Source organism: Phacochoerus africanus, chromosome 9 (assembly GCF_016906955.1).
Source record: "Phacochoerus africanus isolate WHEZ1 chromosome 9, ROS_Pafr_v1, whole genome shotgun sequence".
Classification (NCBI taxonomy): Eukaryota; Metazoa; Chordata; class Mammalia; order Artiodactyla; family Suidae; genus Phacochoerus; species Phacochoerus africanus.
This window is the reverse complement of record NC_062552.1, coordinates 123204785-123219648: the sequence shown is the minus strand read 5'-3', so window position 1 is coordinate 123219648 and position 14864 is coordinate 123204785. Positions and strand designations below refer to the sequence as shown.

The window sequence follows — 14864 nt, the reverse complement described above, 5'->3', positions numbered from 1 at the left end:
TATCTTCTCCCCGCCCCCTCAGCCCCCGCAGAGTGCAAAGTCTCCCCCGGAGGGCAGCAGCTTCTGCTGTTGTCCCCACCAGAATCCCCCAGTTGTCCAGATCAGGCCTGGCTTAGACTAGGTGCTGTACACAATTGTCGAGTGAACGGCTGAGCAACTGTAAGTGGGAACATCAGCTGTTGTGCGGGCGCGCGCTCCGGGCCGTGGCGCTCACAGTCGAGTGCGCGGGTTTTATCTTGTTGTGGTCCTTGGGGAGGGACGCCCCCTCCGCCAGGCTGGCGGCAGACGCGCTGTAAATGCGCTTTTGGGACGCGAGGATAACGAGATGGACTCACAGCCAGTGGGAAGGCTCGGGTGCCGGGCGAGGCTGGCTGGTGGGGAGGGTTTTTTGCCACCGACTCGACGTCCCTCGAGTTAAGATCCCAGTGGGCGACATTTCTCCACCCTACCCAGTGGGCTCTAAGTCGCGAATCCCAGATTCTCTCCCGAATTCTGGGAGCGGGGGAATGGCCCGTGTTCCAGCGCCCTCGTCACCTCGGGGCAGGGAAGAGGGTACGGACAGTGCTCGGGGACTGTTGGCGAGGCCCTGGCCATCCCGGTGCTAAGGCGCCGGAGCCACAGCCCTGCGCTGAAGTGGAAACGCAGCAACCTCAGCGCGCTCCGGCAGGGGACGGGGGTGGGGATGAGGGCGGAGGAGCCGGGGGCAGGGAAGGGGACAAAGAGCAGATCTGCCGCCGGAGAGAGCGACCCCCGTGTCAAGTGTCCTATTGTCCGTCGTATCTCAGACTAAGCTGGACTCTGGTGCCCCCGGGAGGGAGAAGGGGAGCTGTCCTCCGGATCCTGGGTATTTGTTTATTTGGGGCGGGGGAGGGCGGGCGCGGCACAAGAGCCCGGGAAGGGGCTGGGCGCCCATTTCCGCGCGTCTCCTTTAAGGGAAGCCCTGCCCTACCTTTCCCACCGTCTCCCTCCCCGCAGCCGTACCTGCATTTTAAAAGCGCCCTGTAGCCCTGGGATTGGCGGAGGCCGCGTCCTCCGGGCGCAGAAACTTGAACGGCCAAGAGGGGAGGGTTGGCAGCCAGGCGGGTGGACTGTACCATCTCCGTTGCGTCCCCCGCGTGCGCCCCGCCCCTCCCACACACCCCCGGAGAGGTCCAATCAGACGGGCGGGGGGGGCGGGACCGCGTCTAGAGCGCGCCTCTGGCAAGGCGCCGGGCGGGCGGGCGCACGGCGTAGGGGAGGACGTGGGGGGCCGGCCGCCCCTCCGCCCACCCTCTCTCTTCCTCGGAGGCGGGGCTGGACGGCGGCGCCCCGCCCCTCCCCGCCCGGAGTGGGCGGGGCGGCTGGGGCTCCGGAGCTGGGCCGGGGGCGGGCCTCCGCCTGCTTTGCCTGAGCCCGAGGAGCACCCGGCACGGCGGCCGCCGACGCAGCGGTGGTAGCAGCTCGCCGAGCCTTGGGACGCGCGGGTTCTCGGGCGGCCCGGGCGGGCGCTACGTGAGGACGCGCGAGGCGGCGCAGGGCCAGCCGCACGCGCCCCCAGCCGCCCCCCGCCCGCGCACGGACCGGCCCAGCGCAGCCCCGGCACGGGGAGCGCCGGCCGGGCGAGGGCACGGGCGATGCCGCGGTGACGGCCCCGCCATGGCGAAGCCCCCGGCGGCGGCGGCGGCGGCGGCGGCAGCGGCGTCGGAGGAGCTGAGCCAGGTGCCGGACGAGGAGCTGCTGCGCTGGAGCAAGGAGGAGCTGGCGCGGCGGCTGCGGCGCGCGGAGGGCGAGAAGGTGGGCCTCATGCTTGAGCACGGCGGCCTGATGCGCGACGTGAACCGGCGGCTGCAGCAGCACCTGCTGGAGATCCGCGGCCTCAAGGACGTGAACCAGCGGCTGCAGGACGACAACCAGGAGCTGCGCGAGCTCTGCTGCTTCCTCGACGACGACCGGCAGAAGGGGCGCAAGCTGGCGCGCGAGTGGCAGCGCTTCGGGCGCCACGCGGCCGGTGCCGTGTGGCACGAGGTGGCCCGCTCGCAGCAGAAGCTGCGCGAGCTCGAGGCGCGCCAGGAGGCCCTACTGCGCGAGAACCTAGAGCTCAAGGAGCTGGTGCTGCTGCTGGACGAGGAGCGCGCGGCGTTGGCGGGCGGCCCTGGCGGCGCGGGCGGCGGCGGCGGCGGCGCGGGCTCCCGCAGCTCCATCGACAGCCAGGCCAGCCTGAGCGGGCCGCTGGCGGGAGGCGCGGCGGGCGCGGGGACCCGCGACGTGGGCGATGGCAGCAGCACCTCGAGCGCCGGCAGCGGCGGCAGCCCAGACCACCACCACCATGTCCCGCCCCCGCTGCTGCCCCCAGGACCGCACAAGGCCCCCGACGGCAAGGCGGTCGCCACGCGTAGGTCCCTGGACGACCTGTCGGCGCCGCCACACCACCGAAGCATCCCCAACGGTCTGCACGGTAAGGACGGCACCGGCCGGCAGCGCGGGTCTCGGACCCAGAGCCCCTTCCCCCGCGCGCGGCGGCCCCCACTTTAGCCCCCCCCCCACCGCCTCCTCCAGCTGGCATCGACTCTGGGCAGGGAGATCCCGAGCCCACCCGCAGTGGGGTTTTGAGCGGTGATTTTCTGGTGAAGTGATGCAGGCGTGTCCCTGCCCCACTCCAGAATCCGCAGCGGGCCGGGACCGCCAGATCCCAGAAAAGTTTCTCTCCTGCGAAGTTACAGGTATCGGAGTTTGGCACTGTAGGGCTGGTTGGAGACGCCGAATCTGTGCCTGGAAGCCCTTGTCCTAGAGCGGGAAGTTTTTATTGGGAAAAAAAGAAAGGCCTTTCTTAGCGAAAGTAAAAATTTCCCTCTTAATTTGGAGCAACAGGCAGCCCCAAACCTGAGCAGGTTCACCTGTGCGCTGGGGCTGGAATTCCACCTGGGCTTCTTGGCGCTGCCTGCGGCTGGGAGGGAGCACAGGCAGCCGGGCCAGCGTCCTGGGAGCTAAGAACCTTCCTGGTTTGCTATTAGTCCTGCACTTTCTCAGCTGAGGCTCTCAGACGTTCCAGAGGAATATGGGCTTGGAATGGATCCTGGCTTTTCCCACCCGCCTGCCTCAGTTTCCTTATCTATAGAATGGAGCCGATAATCCCCACCTCCTGGATTTGAGGTGGAGATAAAAGCCTCTGCGGGATTTGTGAAACTGTTGGTCACCTTGCAGGAAGTGGCACGCTTGGTGGGTGGCGTCCTGGGTGTGGGCGGGCGGACCTTTGGCCTCAGGAAAGCTCGGCTACTGTCTTCCACACCCTTGTGACTGTTGGGCCCAGGGCAGAGGGCTCTGTAGGAGCAGAGCAGGGCCCCCCCCCCCCACTTCCCAGCCCTCTGATCAGTGGCTCCCCCTCTTCCCTCACACCGCTGCTGCCGCCTCACTCCTGCATCCCTGTCCTTCTACATTTTTGGTGGCTTGGCTCCTACTTGTGGTGGCAGTTGCTGCCGCCTAAACTATTTGCCTGAAGGTGGAGATTAAACAGCCCTTTCTGGTTCCCTTTAAAGGCTTTCCTAATTGGTAGAAAATGTATCTAGGCCTCAAATGAGAGTGACAGCCTGCGGGTGGGGATGGGGACGGGGTGCTCTCTCTTTGGGTTGGTGGCCAAGTGGCCTCTGCAGGTGCCTTGGGGTGGGGGCTGGGGTGGGACCTGGCCCTGGAGGGGGTGTGTTGCTAGTCCAACAGAGTTTTTCATTTATTTACCTTCCCAGCCCCTGAGTTCAGGGCAGGACTGGGCTTCTAGGGATATTTTGTTACTGATTAGCAATCTAAGGCTACAACTTGGGTTTCTCTTTGTAACCCTGTATCCACCACACCTCCCACCGCAGGCTCCTTAAGGCCAGTGGGAGTAGCTCAAAGTTGGGCTGTTTAATTCCTTAGGGTGGCACCTTCTGGGAGGTGAGGAGTCCCGGTCCCACCCTCTGTGGCCTCACCTTCTGGGAGGCCTTGGGAGGCTCGGATTTCTGGGCCTCGGTTTCCCCCAGTGCAGTGTGGAGCAGGATGTGGCTCCAGTCCTGTCTGTGGCTGGGAAATGAAATATTTCTGGTTTTCAGCTGCGTCATCAGTGACACTTGGCGAGAGTGATTCTCTGCAGGGCACTGAAGTGCTGGAATGTCAGAGCCTATTTGCAGAGAAGTTCAGTCATGTTTTGGACAAGGAGATGCAGCCCCTGCCTGGCTCAGGATTTCACTGCTGCAGTGAACCGTTCCACCTGAGCTTTCTTGCCCCACTGGGGGTGGGGGACAGGGTGGAGTTGCAGAGTTTTCCTGCAGAATCCATGCTCCCCCAAAGCCCAGGCACCCTTGGAACCAGACTGCTGCAGGTTTTGTGGTGGCAAAGCTTTGTGTTGGGGTGAAATAAAAATTGGGCCTTATTATCACAAATCTCAGTTGTAGGTGGGATTGTTGTCATTTAGTTTCTTGAAAGTCTAATATGGCCTTGAGATGTTCTCACAGTAATAAGGGTGGGGTGCGTGGAAGCGAGGAAAGGCCTTTCTCTTAGAAACCCCCTTTCTGGACTTGAACCTGTGGTTTTCAGGTGAGTGGTGCCAGAGCTGGAGATGAGAATGATGCCACATCTCAGGCGGGGTGGTGGCGAAAGTGGAGTCAGACACCAGGCTTGTGTCTGGGATCCTCTCTCCCTGCTCACTCTCACAAGAACCCTAGCAGGCAGTGCCATCCCCACTTGACACTGAGGTTCTGAGCATTTCCCAGGAGAGCAGCTGAGATTGAACGGTCTCAGTTCCAGGTGCCTGGGTGGTGCCCAGGGGTCCTCTGGTGCCCCAGCCTGGGGCTGGCTTGCATCTCCAGCCCGTTGTCATTCTGGCTGATAATTTTCATCAGCAGACACTGCTGACTCCTTATTTTTGATTCGCAACCCAGGCTTGCCCTCCTTCTCCCATGCTGGGAAGTGTCACTTCCTCATCCGTGACCACAGAGCCGATGGTTGATAACCCATTACCCAGAGGGCTCAGACTGTCTCGTGTTCAAATCTCCACTCTTTCCTCTCCTCTGGGGCAAGGTACTTAACTTCTTTGGTGGAGTGGGGGGCGACACCCAGAGTGCCCCCTTCATCCCTGGTCGAGGGAGGTCAGGGTCAGCACACAGGCAGCCTCAGCAGTTGTGAGGGTCCTTATTTATTTATTTATTTAGGTCTTTTTGCCTTTTCTTGGGCTGCTCCCGCGGCATATGGAGGTTCCCAGGCTAGGGGTCGAATCGGAGCTACAGCTGCTGGCCTACATGCCACAGCCTCAGCAATGCAGGATCCGAGCCGCATCTGCGACCTACACTGCAGCTCACGGCAATGCCGGATCCTCAACCTACTGAGCGAGGCCAGGGATCGAACCTGCAACTTCATGGTTCTAGTGGCTTCGTTAACCACTGTGCCACGACGGGAACTCTGAGAATCCTTATTTTTTTCCAAGGATCCTCATGAAAGAAGATGGGGACCCCTTGGGGGGTTGCCAAATCGACATCAGTGTGTTCTCTTTGAAACCATTGCTGTTTAGACAGCTCGCTCGAATGTTTGCGACCAAGCCAGCATCTGGCTGCACCTGCTGGCACCTGTCACCAGGCCTTTGGGGAACAGTGGCCCCGTGGTCCTCTCCCAGAAGCTGTAGGGTACCTGCAGCCCTGCCAGGTGCCCTAAAGGCCCTGAGTGGCTGTGCTGGGAGGTGGTGCATCTGTATTCTTGGCAGTCCATGGCGGGGGCTGGGCCTGGTGGGCCTGTGAACGCTGCTGCAAATAGGCCTTTCTCCTGGGCATTTTTTTTGGGGGGGGCTTTTCTCTTTTTGGGGCTGCACCCTAGGCACATGGAGGCTCCCAGGCTAGAGGTCAAATTGGAGCTGTAGCCACAGGCCTGCACCACAGCCACAGCAATGCAGGATCTGAGCTGGGTCTATGACCTACACCATAGCTCATGGCAACGCTGGTTCCCTGACCCACTGAGCAAGACCAGGATCAAACCTGCATCCTCATGGATACTAGTCAGATTCATTTCCGCTGCACCACAACAGGAACTCCTGTTTTTGTTTTTGTTTTCAATAGAGGTCTGGGAGTTCCCGTCACGGCGCAGTGGTTAACGAATCCGACTAGGAACCATGAGGTTGCGGGTTGGGTCCCTGCCCTTGCTCAGTGGGTTAACGATCCGGCGTTGCCGTGAGCTGTGGTGTAGGTTGCAGACGCGGCTCGGATCCCGCGTTGCTGTGGCTCTGGTGTAGGCTGGTGGCTACAGCTCCGATTCAACCCCTAGCCTGGGAACCTCCATATGCCGCGGGAGCAGCCCAAGAAATAGCAACAACAACAACAACAACAAAATAGAGGGCTGGGCTGGGCTGCCTAATGTCTGGACTAGGGGTGCCTTGCTCTAATCTGGGGGACGGGGGGAGGCAGCTGAGGCGGGCAAACCCCAAACACCTGAAAGTCAGCTTTATCGCTTTGAAAGGAATGATTTTCCAACAAAACTCTTCTCAACCATTTTTCCCCCCCCAACCCCGCCATGTGTCCCCTCTTCACAATCCTTGCCCCCATGTCCCCGTCCACATCCATCCCCATCCCCCGCAACCGTGCCCCCCCCCCCAAACCTACAGAGACCAGGCCCTCCAGCAGCCTTCGTGCTTTGGGCCTTGTTGATTTTGAAAAGTTTGGGTTTACATTGAAAATTTTGAGCTTCACTAAATAAGATGGGCTTCTTCTCCTGTTTGTGTTTTTGTTGGTTTAACTGGAGGGAGAGAGGGAGGGTGGTCTGGGCCTTTAAAAAAAAAAAAAAAAAAAAGACAGGGCCTCTGGCCCAGAATAGGTCTTTTATGAGGGGCCTCCCAGCTCGGCTGGCTCCAGGGCAGGACGCTAATAAGGCCAGCTTTTCCTAAAGCCAGCCAGGCCCTGGGGGCAAAGGTCAGTGAAGACAATGGGGCTCATGGGATAGCCCTTCCCCCTCCCTCCCCAACCTGGCCCTGACCTTGGGGTGCTGAGCTCCCAGGTCCCCATGCCCAAAGGGGGCTGGCGCTGAGGAGCTCACAGGCTCAGGGTGTGGTGGTGGAGGCCAGGGTGGGCCCAGCACTTCACAATTGACCCCAGAGAGCTTCCAGTCTCAACTCCATTCTGTTCTGAGCTCCCAAAGAGCCCCATCTACCCCTCAGGGCCAGCCCACCTGGCTCTGTTGGCCTGGGAGTCTCCCTGCTGGAGGCCCTGTAAGCCGTGGAAGCCGAGGGGAGCTCCAGGTGCTGGGCGGGGCCCACCGACCCCTAGGTGGACCCAGGCAGGGTGGGGCCGGAGCTCAGGGGCAGCAGCTGTGTGGCACAGGTGTGGCACCTCTTCCCCGGCAGCCCTGCCCGCAGCCCCAGCTGTGCCAACCCCTTTCCTGGATGAAGCCCCGGCTCTTGCAGTGGGCAAAGCCCAGGCGTCCGGGCCCGGGTCCCTCCTCGCTTCTGATTCCTTCAGTCCCTCGCCTCCCTGCCAGGACGGTTTCCCTCTGCCGTGGTGGTCCCATGAGGCCCCTCACCCGTGGCCTCAGCCCCTGAGTTCCTAGGACGCGAACTTGCTTTCCCGTCGTTCCTGGAGCAGCGCGATTAGCAAGGAAATCCGCTGTTGCTCATAATCTGTTTTTTGTACCCGGGGGATTTTCTGTGCCGGGCTCGCCAGCGTTGTCAGCACAAGGACTTGGGAGCCCAGGACTCTGGCTGACTTGTGGGACCTCTGGGCCTCATCCGCAGAGTGGGGGCCATTACCCGCTTAGGGGTGAGGGTGGCAGGTGCGTGGTGATGGGTGTAAACTGTGCAGCTGAGCTGTTTCCTGACCCGCCGACGGCACTCCTCCTGTCCCCCCCCCCCACCAGCTGGAGAGCCGGGTGCTGGGTGCTGGGTGCTGAGGCAGGGTCTCCTGCTGGTTAGGGCTCCGGCGCCAGGTCTCAGAGATGGGGCTGAATCGTGGCCTTGCCACCTGCTCTGGGAGGTGGCCACTCACTGAACCTCTAAGCCTCAGTTTCCTCACCTGTGTCCTGAGGATGCTACTGATCTGGTCCTAGAGCTGGGCCTTAAAAGGGTGGGTTCAGTGGCTCTGCTGTCACCTGGACCTTGCAGACTCACCTCCTCGGGTGGGGCTGGGGGACCCTTCTTCTTCCCACCGCAGCCATGCCAGAGCCCAGTGAGTCTTTGTCTATTTGAACGGAAGTGGGGCCTTGTTCCAGCAGCAGCAGAAGGTTTCTGGGGGGTGGGGGTGCTGTCTGGACCACAGGCGCCGAGAACCCAGGCCGGCGAGGTGTTTTTGTGACAGGTGGGGAGCTGCAAAGGCATGGGGTCTGGAAGCCTCCTCCTGTGAATAGAAAGGACCAGCATGTTGAGCAGGATTAAAAAAAAAAAAAAGCTTTGGAGCTGGAGAGCTGCTGACTAGGCTGGGAAGGCTCTCAGCCCAGGGGGGTTAGTGTCTGTGCAGCCCCCCAGGGCGGAGCCCCAGAGTTCCAGTGATTCAGTCTTCAGGCCCCACAGACGGGAGTGGTCCAGGCAGATGGAGTTGCCTCTGGAGGTGGGGAGCTCCCCGTTCGGGGAGGTGTGCAAGCACAGGGCATTCCTGAACCGCGATCAGACACTGAGGCAGCCTGGGAATCTGGTTGTGTGAGTCGGGAGGCCATCGGGCGGGGCTGGGTTGTTCAGAGAGTTTCCCCTTCAAGGCGGAAGGAAAACAATAGCAGACTTTATTGAGTGCTTACTCACCGAGTGCCACACATGGTGATTCACGTGGCCTGGCTTGGGGAGCGGCACCTCTGGAGCATCAACCTGGGGTCCCTGGTGATGCGGGCTGGGCTGGGGGCAGCAGGGAGGGAGCTAGGGGCCTCCAGGGTGGCCATAGCAGCGGCCGTGGCCACAGGAGGACCCTCCTCTGCGGGCTCTCAGATCATGCCGGTCTGCCCCAAAGCCCTGCCTCCCAGCGTTTATCTGCCTCCTTGTGACCTCTGACCTTTGGGGTCCGGAGGTCAGTGCTGAACTGGGGGTGGGGGCTCAGGTAGAGCAGCACCTGTGGGCCACACGCTGTCTGCGGCCTTGGTCTGTACCCACCCACAGACTAGTTGCACCTGTGGTTGCTCTGCCCACGCCTACAAGCTGGGTGCCCTGGGGTCGGTGCCCCGGATCCAAGCAGGGAGCGCTCTGGGATTCTGGAGCCTGGAAGTAGGCCGTTCCCATCTCCCTGGGGCGAGGTGATGAAGGGACCTCAGCAGTTTCCCCAAAGCCTTGGTGACAGAGGAGCAAACTTGTCTGCTAAAGGGACATGATGCTCCTTTGATCATGAACAGGCACCCAGAGCCAGTCAGTGTCACATGTTCCCCTCTTGCTGTCTTCTGCTGCCACAAGCCAGTGGGAGCAGGTGCAGTATTATAGGGCAGGTCCGGAGCTGGGTGAGTCCCCTGGTGACGGATGTCTGCCCGCTCTTGAAAGTCATGGTCAGGCTTTACTCTCTGGGGAGCAGGGCAGAAAGAGCAAGAGTTTTATTGATTCATCTGTAAATGTTCTTGGGATCACCCTGTGTGTGATATTTAAACAGAGATGCGGAAGAGTTCCCTGGTGGCCTACTGGTGAAGGACCAGTTGTCATCGCTGCGGCTCAGGTTACTACCCTGGGCATGGGTTTGATTCCTGGCTTGGGAGCTTCCACATGCTGCGGGCATAGCCAACAAACCAACCCACCCAGAGGCGTGGAGTGTCCTTTAACCAAAGCAGAGGCCAGGGCCCTGAGGAGTCGGCGAGGGTCTGTTTCCCTTTCCTCCTTCCTACTTCCCCACAGGCCAGAAGCCTTGGTCATTTGTTACTTCCTGAGTTCGGAGATAGGCTCACCCCTCCTCTGGGGCAGCGCAGGGTGCATCTCAGAATCAGCGTGTGTGCTGACGGCAGGCTCTTGCCTCCCTGGCTCTGGAAACGCAGTCAAGTGCACAGGGCATCTGTGACTGATGGTATCTTGGAGTGGAGGAAACCCTGGAGCAAACTGCGCAGAGCCCTCAAGGCCTTCGGAGGAGACCCCGGAGGGAAGGGGACCCGCCCCAGGCTTTGGCCGCACTGGTGCTGAGATCCACGGGGATTCCTGATTCTGCTGAGGAAACGGGCAGTGAGACAGGAGGCATCAGGCCGTGTGCGGGTGGGGATGGGGCTGTCTACGTGATGCTGGAGCCTGTGCCCACCTGTGCCCCCCCGTCTCCCTGTGGACTCTTCCTCATGCCCTGTCAGTCTCAAAGGCGCCCTCGCCCTGTACCTGCACCCCCTGCCCCCGAAGTCCCTGGGCCGGGCTTTGCCAGCTGTGAGTGGTCCCTGCTGTGACCTCCAGCCTTCTCCTGCAGTTGTCCGGTAGGGATGCTCAGAAAGTGCGCCCCCTGCTCCCCCCTTAGTAAATACACAGGGGAGTCAGCTACTGGGCCGGAGAGGGGCCCCCTCAGCTGGGGCTTCGTTCCCCACCTCTGGAGCTTTGGGGGCATGGTTGTGTCCCCAGGGCTGTTCTGTGGATTAGGCAACACAGATGGAACCAGCAGCTTCAGCCTGCTCATGACCTGACCTTGGGCAAGTGCCTTCTTCTCGCTGGGCTCTCGCGTGCCCAGCTGTAAAATGAGAGGCTTGGCTGGGCTGTGCCGAGAGTGCCAGAGACCCCGGCATCCACTGGCCCTGTTCCTGCAACCGGCAGAGCTGCAGAGAAAGGGTCCCCTGCCCTGCCCATCCTGCCTCTCCGCGTCACCTCTGTGGTTCCGTCTCTTGCCTGGCGTCTGGTCCTCAGCGTTGGGGAGGCGCGGGCTGCCGTGACACACAGGCACTGCTGGGTCCAGCGCTTGCTGAGGCTGAGAACCCTGCCTGCCCAGCCTGTCCCCATGGAGGGCGGTGGTGAGAGCCCCGGTGGAATTACCTGCCTCTGCCACCTGATCGCCTTCTGCAGGGCTGGGTAACAGGTTTGGTGCTGGAGGAGCCCTGGGCTCTGGTTCCCTGCCGTGGGGTTGCCTGGAGCAAGGCCGCCTGTTCTGGACTTTTGCCATTTGCTGTCTTGTCTCTCCCCAGGTCCGTAGCCTTCCCCAGGGCAGCGGCCAGTTTTCCTGGCACATGGCGGGCCCTCTCTGAATGTTGGGGTGGTGAATGGGCAGCCTGGAGGCCCTGGGTGGGGTCTCCTTGGTTTAAGTCTGACAGTTGTCATGCCACTTTGGCCACCAACCTTTCTTTCTTCTCTCCTTTCTTTCTTTTTTCTCTTTCTTTCTCTCTTTGCCTCTCTCTCGCTCTTTCTTTTTTCCTCCCTCTTTCTTTCACCACACCTGCTGCATATGGAGGTTCCCAGGCTAGGGGTTGAATGGGAGCTACAGCTGCTGGGACACACCACAGCCACAGCATCGCCAGATCCTTAGCCCTCTGAGTGAGGCCAGGGATTGAACCAGAATCCTCATGGATCCTAGTTGGGTTCCTTAACCACTAAGCCACGATGGGAACTCCCAACCTTTCTTACTTCATTTGTTCCATTTGGCTCCAAATGGCCTTCGGCTTCTTAAAAAAAAGAGTCAGATCTCCCCCCACCCCCCAAGAGGGTGACTTGTCTATCCCGCTGCCCCTCCAATTCCGGTTTCCTCTTAACTAAAAAAATATACATTTTTTGCTTTTTTTTGGCTGTCCCATGGCCCATGGAGTTCCTGGGCTAGGGATCACATCTGAGCCACAGCTGTGACCTATTGCTGCACCTGCAACAATGCCGGATCCCCAGCCCACCGTACTGGGCATATCCCAGTGCTCCAGAGACACCACTGATCCCGTTGCGTCACAGCGGGAACTCTCATGCATTGGCTTTTAGCACTGGTTCCTCACCATGGTTGCACGTCATGTATCAGCTTGGGGAACTTTAAGAAATGCCAGTACTTGGACCAGCCACAAGGGATGGGCCCCGTTGGTCCTGGAGGCTGCAGTGGCTCCCTGGGGGTCCTGCCACAGCCGTGGCCGCTGTGGGAAGCCCTGGGAGGGAAGCTGCTGAGCCCACGGGCCGCCCAAGCTGGAGATGCCCATCCGTAGGTCAGCCCAAGGCAAGGCCACCCCACGCTGGGACATCGCGGGGCCTGGTGTCAGTTCGTGTTAGCCGTGAGGGAGAAACAGGCCCATGTGTATTGTCTCTCTGCCGACATTTGCCGCGTGGATGCCCAGGGAGCTGGCTTTGGTTTGCCGGGCGGGGCCGCCGGGCAGCAGTGGAAAGCTGGGTTTGAACCCATTTCCTGAACACCTGCCCCAGCTCTGAACACACCCTGCTTGCTCCCCCACTCCCTGTCCTGAGAGCGAGAGCAGATCCCCAGGCATCCGCGAGGCGGTGCTACCTTTGCCACCCCCGTCGCGTCGCGGGAGGCTGGGCCACTGTAGATGGGGCGGGGACCTTTTTAGGCTGCAGTCTAGGGGACAAATGCAGGCAGGGCCGATGGCACCCAGACCCAGGCAGCTAGGGAGAAGAGGCGACCCATTTCCAAAAATAGCCCATCCGCTGTCAGGGGGGCATCTCTTTGTCTTCCCGAATGTGTCTCTCCACCGGCTCCGGGTTGTAAGGCAAGAGGGAGGCACTCTTGTCCTGAAATCGGAGGCTCCGGGACCCCCCCACCCCGCCTCCCCTGCCCCCCACAAGGGCCTGATTGTGTGACCGCCCTGAATGCGCCCGCCTGTCACGGGCACCGGCTCCTCTCCCTAATGAGCTCGCTCTGGGAGTGGCCCTTTGTGGCGGGTTCCGGCCACGCTGCCCGTGCCAGGGCTCTCCGAAGGCTCGATTTCCCGGCCGCCTCGCATCTCTCCCAGCTGATGGGACAATGGGAGGCGCCCGCCCTGCCCTGTCTCCCTTTTTCTGTATTTTCTGGAATGTGCACACAGCACTTTGATATGGAGCAGAAAAGGCAACAGCGAGGTTCTCCCACTTTCAGCGCCTCCTGTCCCGGCCCGGGTTGCGGGGGGGCCTCCCTGCTCGCGCCCTCTTCCCGGTCCCTCCTGGGGGACCTCTCTCCACCATTGTCTCCCTCCTCTTGTTCCTTCTGGGTCTCTCCTGGCTCCTTCCCCTGCAAACAGGCTCATGTTTCTCGTCCAAAGCAACAAACAAAATCTCCCTTCTGTCTTCCTGGCCCGGGCCCCCTCCCTTCCCCACCCAGTTTGGCCAGTGGCCTCTGCGCATCCTGACCTCTGGGTGGTGTTTGATGCCCACGCTGGGCTTGTCGTCTTAGGGCAGGATGCTGGTCCCCTCCCACCCCCCTGACAGCAGCGTCTCTTCTGTCTCCCGTCTCTGGCATCACTCCCTGCTTGGCCCCCAGTCTTTCTCGACCTCTCCCTCCTGACCTGGAGGCCCAGCTGCCCAGTGTCCTAGTGGTCACCATCCTGTTGGCTCTTGAGTTTGGGCCCCTTCATCTCGCCGACACTCCTGTACCCCCTGCCTAATGGGTGGTGACCCCACTTCGGGGTTTCCTGCTCTAGCCCTGGGCTGCCCACTAGCTACAAGTGGCTGTTTCAGTTCAATTTTTTTTTTTTTTTGTCTTTTTAGGGCCGTACCCATGGCATATGGAGGTTCCCAGGGTAGGGGTCCAATCGGAGTTACAGCCGCTGGCCTGCACCACAGCCACAGAAACTCGGGATCTAAGCCATGTCTGCAACCTACACCACAGCTCACAGCAACGCTGGATCCTTAACCCATTGAGCAAGGCCAGGGATCAAACCTGCATCCTCATGGATGCTAGTTGGATTGGTTTCTGCTGAGCCATGATGGGAATTTCTGTTTCAGTTCAATCTAATCAGTTTCTGAGCTCCACGTAGCCCCCTTCCTTGCAAGTGCTTCACATCCTGTTGATAATGCCAAAAAAAAAAAAAAATCTCCATGATTCCAGAGAGATCTGAGCCACACTGATCAGGACACCCCCTCACTGGGCCATGCCCAGCACAGAAGGGAGCTCTGTGTCTGAGCATGGTGTCATGGACTCGGTCCCTCCCTGCCAGGCTCCACGACCCCAGGATCCGCTCGCCTGCTCGCTCGGCAGGCCCTTGAGCTGCCTCCTATCTCCTGCGCCTCTGCAATCCCAGCCTTCCTGTGAGGCTTAGGTCACAGCAGGTGTGACCAGCAGCCTCGAACTCAGCGTCTGCGGGAGTCTCGAACCAGGCTTGCGGCAGTTGCCCTACAGCCATGGATGCCACTTCCGCCGGTGGCCTCGTGGTGGGTCCACATGTCCGTGTAGAAAACCCAGGACCCAGAGGCCGCAGGGCTCCAGACGGCCCCAGAAGTCCCCCCCTGCCCCCGCAGAGCCCAGCCCTGCTCCTTATCCTGAGAATGAGGCCGAGAGGCCTGCGGGTTCAGGAAACAAAGAAAGCGGCCTTTCAGAAGGGAGGTAGGGTTGCGGGGAATGGACACAGGGCCTCCCCCCCGCTTCCTACCTCCCCTCCACGTGGGGCGCATCCCGAGCACGGTCCCCCTCCTGCCCTCCATGTCGTGGGTTCTGCGTGGCGGTGGCTGTGATGGGCAGTGGTGGCTGTGATGGGCAGTGGGCCTTTCTTGCCGTCTCAGGGTTAAATGCGTGGCCTGGGTCCAGCTGCGGCCGGTGCACCAGCAGGTCCCTGGCGGATGAAGCCATTACGCACCACACCTGGGGCTCTGGCCCTGGGCTTGGCCCTGCTGATTGCTGCCCCTCCTTGTGCCCTTGGCCTTGAGCCCACTGGGGGGCGAGGGGAGGGTGTTGAGTGGGGGGATATCAGGGCCACTGTTGAGATCCCAGCGGGATGGCTCCCTCATGCCCCCTCCCCCGCCCCCTGCAAGGGCCTAATGTTCGGGCTTCGCTGACCTTGGGGGGCCAGGAAGGTCCCAGGAGAGCCCCTCGTAAGTCTTCTTACCCTAGACATGCTGTAGATGGTGG

General features: G+C 60.9%; 1 protein-coding gene across 1 annotated transcript in view; it reads left to right on the top strand.

Annotated features, from left to right (window-relative positions):
* Positions 1-1392: 1392 nt before the first annotated feature.
* Positions 1393-14864, top strand: part of CCDC85C (coiled-coil domain containing 85C) — an 82631-nt gene continuing 69159 nt past the window's right edge. Inside the window, exon 1 of the mRNA XM_047794974.1 lies at positions 1393-2434. Within this exon, the coding sequence (XP_047650930.1) occupies positions 1636-2434 (799 nt within the window). The 5' untranslated portion in view covers positions 1393-1635. The remainder of the gene's footprint in view (positions 2435-14864) is intronic.